At 40.7% G+C, this 6,652-nt stretch overlaps 1 protein-coding gene across 8 annotated transcripts in view; it reads right to left on the bottom strand.

Moving 5' to 3' along the window:
• Positions 1 to 6,543, bottom strand: part of SKIC3 (SKI3 subunit of superkiller complex) — a 49,639-nt gene extending 43,096 nt beyond the window's left edge. Inside the window, exons 1-8 of one of the 8 annotated variants that reach the window (XM_054808847.1) lie at positions 6,458 to 6,543; positions 6,149 to 6,259; positions 5,830 to 5,976; positions 5,132 to 5,226; positions 4,512 to 4,655; positions 3,371 to 3,462; positions 2,607 to 2,682; positions 1,054 to 1,194 (exon numbers count right to left, since the gene is read on the bottom strand). In XM_054808847.1, the coding sequence (XP_054664822.1) occupies positions 1,054 to 1,194; positions 2,607 to 2,682; positions 3,371 to 3,462; positions 4,512 to 4,655; positions 5,132 to 5,226; positions 5,830 to 5,893 (612 nt within the window). In that variant the 5' untranslated portion in view covers positions 5,894 to 5,976; positions 6,149 to 6,259; positions 6,458 to 6,543. Of the gene's footprint in view, positions 1 to 1,053; positions 1,195 to 2,606; positions 2,683 to 3,370; positions 3,463 to 4,511; positions 4,656 to 5,131; positions 5,230 to 5,684; positions 5,731 to 5,829; positions 5,977 to 6,148; positions 6,260 to 6,457 lie in introns of those variants that run through there. The other 7 variants (XM_054808846.1, XM_054808852.1, XM_054808848.1 and 4 more) reach the window with 7 other exon arrangements.
• Between the last annotated feature and the right edge of the window lie 109 nt (positions 6,544 to 6,652).

Raw genomic sequence — 6,652 nt, forward strand, 5'->3', positions numbered from 1 at the left:
GCGTGCAGGCTACCAAACAAGCATACTAAACAAAAAGTTGCCCACAGCTTGTCACAAATGAAATGCTGAAGAGGAGGTTGCCTTCAATCCTATATCATTCCAGTTTCAGATGCTCTACTCAAAAATGCAGTGAACTGTGAATTTGTATGTGAAACCTATTCCTGATATTTATGCAATGTTTTTATTTGGTTTTTTTTCACTCCTTGTCCCCAAAAAAGAAAGCAGTGCTGCCAGCAGCATCTCTTTTTTATAATAGCTCGTAATTTAGAGCATTTGTCTTCTCAAAAAGTAGAGATGCAGATTCAATTTTCTTCGGTCTCAAATTATTCCAATTTGTATTTTCCACCTTTCTGGTGCACTGCTATCAACCAGATTGGTGATGAGAAATTTCCATCCTTCCTGTTCAATGAGGTTCATCTTGCAAGAATAGATAAATCAGATAAAACCAAATTAACTTCGGCCATAGAGAACAAAGGATCAGTACAATTCATGATCATTCTGTTTGCTCCAATTAGCTTTGACATTCTCCTAAGAACTGAAACCTTAAAATCTATAGGAGAAAAATTGAACCCAAACATTCCTATTAAGATAAGCACTAGGTAGGAAGAAATGGAAAAACAGTGCAGAGCTACCTCTTTCACCCTGTAGGAAAGCAGGAGGGAGCTTTTTGTTTTGAAGAACACCCACATTCTAGATTTTGTCAAAGCTTATGAGTGATACCTCTCGTAACGTGCAGAAGTATAACAATACATCACTATGCTACAGTGCAAATGTGGACTCCTGCAGGACTTAGGAGGCAGTTAATGAAGAAGTCCCAGGGCGAACACTTGGATTTAGGTGCCTTATTCCACATAAGGTCCATCTCAGACAACCGCACTCTCGCTGTTTCTGTCAGAAGGTAAAATCACCCACATTTTCCTGAGAAGTTTAGTACCACTGAACATGAATGATACAGATAGTTGCAAGATTTGCCTGGCTTTGAAGGGTTTATTTGAATTCTGGCTGCACTATGCATGTATACATATCTAGATGAGTAGGAGTGACAAGCATTACCAACTGCTCTGTCTTATTATCCTGACTCTGTGTAGTGTCTTTCAGTAAGTGGATCATCTTCTTCCAAAGCTGATGAAGCTCTGCCTTTTCTGCACCTTCCTCCTGTTTCATTTGTATTAGCTTCCGCCATGTTTCAGCGACCTGCCAAGAGGAAACAAGTGAACCATGCTGACATTCTTTAAAGAACTCGACGTCTGACACAAGCTTTCCCAATTACTGTCAACCCTACCACAATAGGGTAGGCAACAGAGTAACGTTTAAAGTAGTGACCCAGATTTACCTGCTTTCTGATTAAAGCAATAACAAGTCCCAAAGCACTATGTGGGACCTGTCCACCTTTCCAAGGTAGAGTAAATAAGGGAGGCAACATCAAGAGTACGGATTCTGACTCTGGTTCCTGGACAAAATCAACAATAAAAATATCCCTAGAGTCCTCTGATAAATTCTGAGGGAAAAAGGGAAGCCTTGTTGGATCTATAGCACTATGAACAGAAATAGAACAGCAGCAGTACATGTTGAAATTCCAGTGTGGAAAAAACAGAACTGAAAAAGAGAAAATAGGGCCCTGAAGCCTAACTTGCATTTCCTGTTGCGCATACAGCAAGTCTGCCTTCATATCCTAAACTACTAATATTTAATGTAGTTTCAGAAACTGGTATACAAAGAGGCTTTGGAGCTAATTAATAGTCTTGAGCCTGATGCTAAGTGATACACAATTTTTTTCGTTTTCCATTGTTGGAGGAAAGGGAAGAAGATGACATGGAGTACAACCATGCACCACCTTGTAAGAAAGCAATCTTTTTAAAGAGAAAAGAACAGCATAAACGTAAAAATATGCATTCTGTAACACTACAGCAGAAACTATAGGCAATGTTACTGTGGAGCCATTCGGCATTTAACAGCTCCACCTCGTGGTAAGCTGACAAGAGCAGCGAGTATTTTGCAACGATCACGCAAAGATTTTGGGACTGCTAGGTGGGCTGAAGTTTGGGTGCCCTGGAGCAGCTTTGCTGGTCCTTCCCATATGCACACAATGCCATACATAAGCAAGCGACAGGAGTGGCAATGGAGCATACAAATTCCACCTTACATGCGTACAAATGGTTGTGTACAAATCCCACCTTACCCTCTGGCAAGACCTATCCGGGACAGTCTAGGAAGGGATCACCACACCAGTGAAGGGCTAATCAGATACCTAGAACCGACTGCCACGCTAGGCAAAGGACACCTGACTCACACATACAGCATGTAAACATGCTTTTGGGATCATGCTTGGCTTCTAGAAATAAAATAGAAGAATCACGCTCCACCCTTTCAGCCTGTATACTAACAACCTTTGTCAAGTTTTGTCAGTTTAATGGATTGCATCCACGTCTGTTACACAGTGGAAAAGAAAGGAATACAGTTAAAATCAGTTATTCCTGGTGGTGGTCCATGAGGAGACCCTAAGTGATCAGTGGCCCAAAAAAAAAATTGAGATACCTTGATGAAAAGTAGTTAGTTCTGATCAAATGGAAATTTCTTGTTAAAATAAAGTAAAATACTCAACCTACCTCTAAATATTTCTTTTCTTGGTGATATAGTTCCACAAGCTTGTTACACACATCACACCATTTCTGCTTGTCACCACTAGAAAGGAGGAAATAAAATCCCACATAAACAAGCGAAGTTACCCATAAAATACTATGTTTTTCAAATTCAGACATATAATTTCAGTAGGTTCACTTGCCAAACAAGTATTTAGAATAAACACTAGATTGACCTAAAAGTTTTACTCATAGCTGCTGTAACTGAGTAAAAAAAAAAACAACCAACCTTTAAGGGATTGGTTTGTTTTGGTTTTTTTAATGATTTTCAGACAAAGGAAACAAATCAAACACTCCAATCAGCTACAGTGACAGCTGAGAGATTTGTTTAGAACTGTACCTATATGAATCAGATGACATACATTCTGTGATCTTAAAGCAGAGAAAAATAAGCTTACTTATTAATGCAGACAATGAACTAATAAGAGCTAAATGCTTCAAGGCCACAAGTTTAGACAGAGGACATAAGATAACATTAGAATTCTCTAAACTATTAATCTCAAGTACAACTATTCCAAGAGGGTTTGCCCTATCAAAAGAGACAGGATCAAGAAACCTTATACAGGTACAGAAAACTTAGTAACAAGCATTTTCCCACTGATGTGACAAGGCTTTAAAAAAACAAAACAAACCGCCCAAAAAACCAAACTTGCAGACTATCCTGTGTAGCAGCAATGGGATTCAATGAACTAGAAACTGGAGACTGAATTATGGTATTCAATATTCTTTACCTTTCATAGAGTTGCAAAAGCTTTTGGTAAACATCTGCTAAGTCTCCTTTGACATCTGTTTGGCTGGATTTCTCATACAAATTTGCTAATCCCTTTAAATAAAAAAGATAAAAATTAAGTAAGATTTAATGTTAACAGTTACGTGCTACGAGAACACTGCAAGTTCTGCCTACAAAAATTATTCCATTGCCTTCAATGGCATCAAGTGTTAATGTAGTAATCTCTGAGCAGAATCTACATTGATAATTCCATACAACCTTCTGAATCTACTTTTTACATGAAAAGCTTTCCTCTCTTTCTTAACTAACAACTATCTGAAACCTGTATATATTACATAATCTTGTCTGCATGATAGACAATACACAAAGCATCATATGGTAACAGACCTATACGCAAGTATCCCACTGTCTTGTGTAGTAACAGAAAGCCAGAATCTGCAAAACAACTGAGGAAATTTTGATATACCTTGAAATCAGGCACCAACAGCGGTACTTAAAAAAAACTATTTATGTTGAAAATACTCAGAACCTTACCAGCTTAGAAAAATACTAATTATTGGTACAGAGACAGACCTAATACGCAACTTCATGCTTCACAAGTCTCCAAATAACACAACTGTTAGGTTGTAACTATATACTGTTACAGGTTGTCAGGCACACACCACCCAGCACACAGCTATTTTAAATATATGCTATTGATTTAAGTAACAACAACAAAATTCAGTAACAATCCACTTGATGCTGGAAAAACAACTTACTAGATAAAACATTTTCTCTGCTATGAGAGAAGCACTGTCAAATATTTCTTGAGCTACAAGCATGGAAATTTACTGCATGTGTTTTAGTGCAAGGGAGAACATGAGCATCTCACTACTATCTAGTCCACACAAGAAATACAAACTTAAATATACTGAAATTACTGTTCACCCTGCTATACAGGGTGCATATGCTGTACATATGCAGCCACCCATGGCTTTACTTTGGACACACAAATAATACAAACCTCAGCTACTCTGAAGCTCCAGTAGAACCAAGGGCCTCAAGAAAATATGATGCAAGTCCCAACCCTGCTTTGTTCCCACATTTAATTCCATAGTGACACTTTTCAGAGAAAGAAAAAGTGAATCTGGACATTCACATACCTGCCATGCCAGCAGCTGGTTTGGTTCAAGTTCAACAGCCTTCTTATATGCTCCTTTGGCCTGATCAGGCTGCTCTAACTCAGCAGCTGCCAGGCCGATAAACACCCAAGCATTGTAGTTATTTTTGTCTTGCTTCAAGACTGCCTAGAAACACACAATTTTAAGTGAAACTTATGAACGAAATGCATCTTATAGATCCATGTATTGAGTTTTATCATTACAGTTTGGTGAATTGTTCTATATAGTAGTATCAGAAGTAACTTTTAGGAAAAGGCTAAGATTAGTAACTTCAGCTTCTCATGCCAGAGAATGCTTCCTATATGAACTGTTCTGCTAGTAACCATATCTGTAACTCAGCAATTACAGCACTCGTCAAGGTCTGGATTAGAAACGGATTTTTCCCTCTACCATTCTAGACTTAGTATTTTTATTGCCACATATAAGCAAATACAAAAGGAAGGAGATTGATCATTCATGTTAGTTGTCCACATGTAAACTTTCAATCTCAACTATAACATCAATAAGGTACTCCACACTCTGCATTACAGTACAGCAGTAGGGATATGGGAACAGCAAAAAAAGTGCAAAAAATATTACCTTCCAAGTAAAAAATTAATTACCTTGCAGTGTTTTAAGGCCTCCTTATAATCTTTATTTCGTATTGCATCTCTAGCACTCTTTAATGCTGCCTTCACCTCCTTGTTTGACATTGTGGCTACTAAGTAAAAAGGACATATAATCAGTTCTTACAAAAAGATATACTGAACTCAAAACATTGTTTATATCCCACTGTAATTGCATAGAGAACATTTTAAACACAAAAATAAAGTGCAATATGCCAAAACCTATGCAGTACTAAAAAATTGCTGAAACAAATAATACGGTTAAAACCACTTACTTGCGCTTAGCTCCAATACAGGATTAAGTCAATATTGCAAATAGTTAAATGATACAAAGTAGTTATCCCAGAAAGAAATTTTGGTTAAGGTTTAAGATGAATTTAATAGGAGGACAGCTATTATATGACAGGCACCGTAGTTAAGACTCCTAGAACGATACCATGCATATAGTTTCTTTTAAAAGAAGAATTAGCAAGCAGCAAACTGAGGCATATTGCAGTGGACGTGTGCTCAAGGGGGTCCCAAGGATCTGTTTCTCCTGTGTGCTACGTACAGCAAGACCTTGGCCGGTCACCTGTGCTCAGGTGCGGTTTACAGAGCTCCCCTCCCTTCGCACGCTCACGGCGGACCCTGCTTCCGACTACGGCCGTACAGCAAAGGAGAATAAGCATTTAAAGACGTATCAGAGAGGCATTCACCCTTTTGAAGTCTGACGTAATCCTGCACGATTTTGACGTACGTGGTAAATATTTTGCCACACATTAACTTTAGAAACACCACAGTCAAAACTGCCTGAATGGGATGAGGCTGGGAAACAACACTGTGGGTGCAGGCGCTAAAAGAGACTGAAAAAGTGACAAGCTGCAGAACAAAAAAAGTTTTAGCAGCTGAAGAGCAAAAAGTAAAGAGTGGATGATGGGTCTAGAGTGAAATTAGTAACAAAAGGACCAAAGAAGAGAGCGGATTGCAAATACTCCCTCGGAGGCTAAAAAAGGTAAAGAAATCAGTCAAACTGACGCTGCCCAACAGCTCCTGGAGATAAATTTGCTTCTTAAGAGGTCAGAGGCTCCTCGGTCATCACAAACACACCCCCTCGCTGACACTGCCGAGCCCGAGCTCCATTTTCACCTGCGGAGAAAAGAGACACCACGTCAGCGGAAAACCGGGCACCCCGCAGGCGCTCGGCCCCGCGGCGAGGGGCACACAGCCCGGGCCGCGGCGGGAACCGGCTCCCTCCGAGCGCGACCGCCAGCCCTCCCGGCGGGGGAAGAACACGACAGGACGGACCCAACCCAACCCAACCCAACCCAGGCCGCCACCACCCACCGCCCCTCCCCGCGGCTGCGGCTTCGGCTTCAGCTTCAGCTTCACCTTCAGCACCCGCCGCCGCCCGCGCGCATGCGCACTCGTACGTCGGCACAGCGACTCGCCTTCGTCAGCCGCCGTTTTCCTCGGGCACGCTGGGAGCTGTAGTTCCTGCCTCCCGCCGCCCCGGGGCAGGCTGGGAGCTGTAGTCCGCCC

This window comes from Grus americana, chromosome Z, assembly GCF_028858705.1.
Source record: "Grus americana isolate bGruAme1 chromosome Z, bGruAme1.mat, whole genome shotgun sequence".
NCBI classification, from domain to species: domain Eukaryota; kingdom Metazoa; phylum Chordata; class Aves; order Gruiformes; family Gruidae; genus Grus; species Grus americana.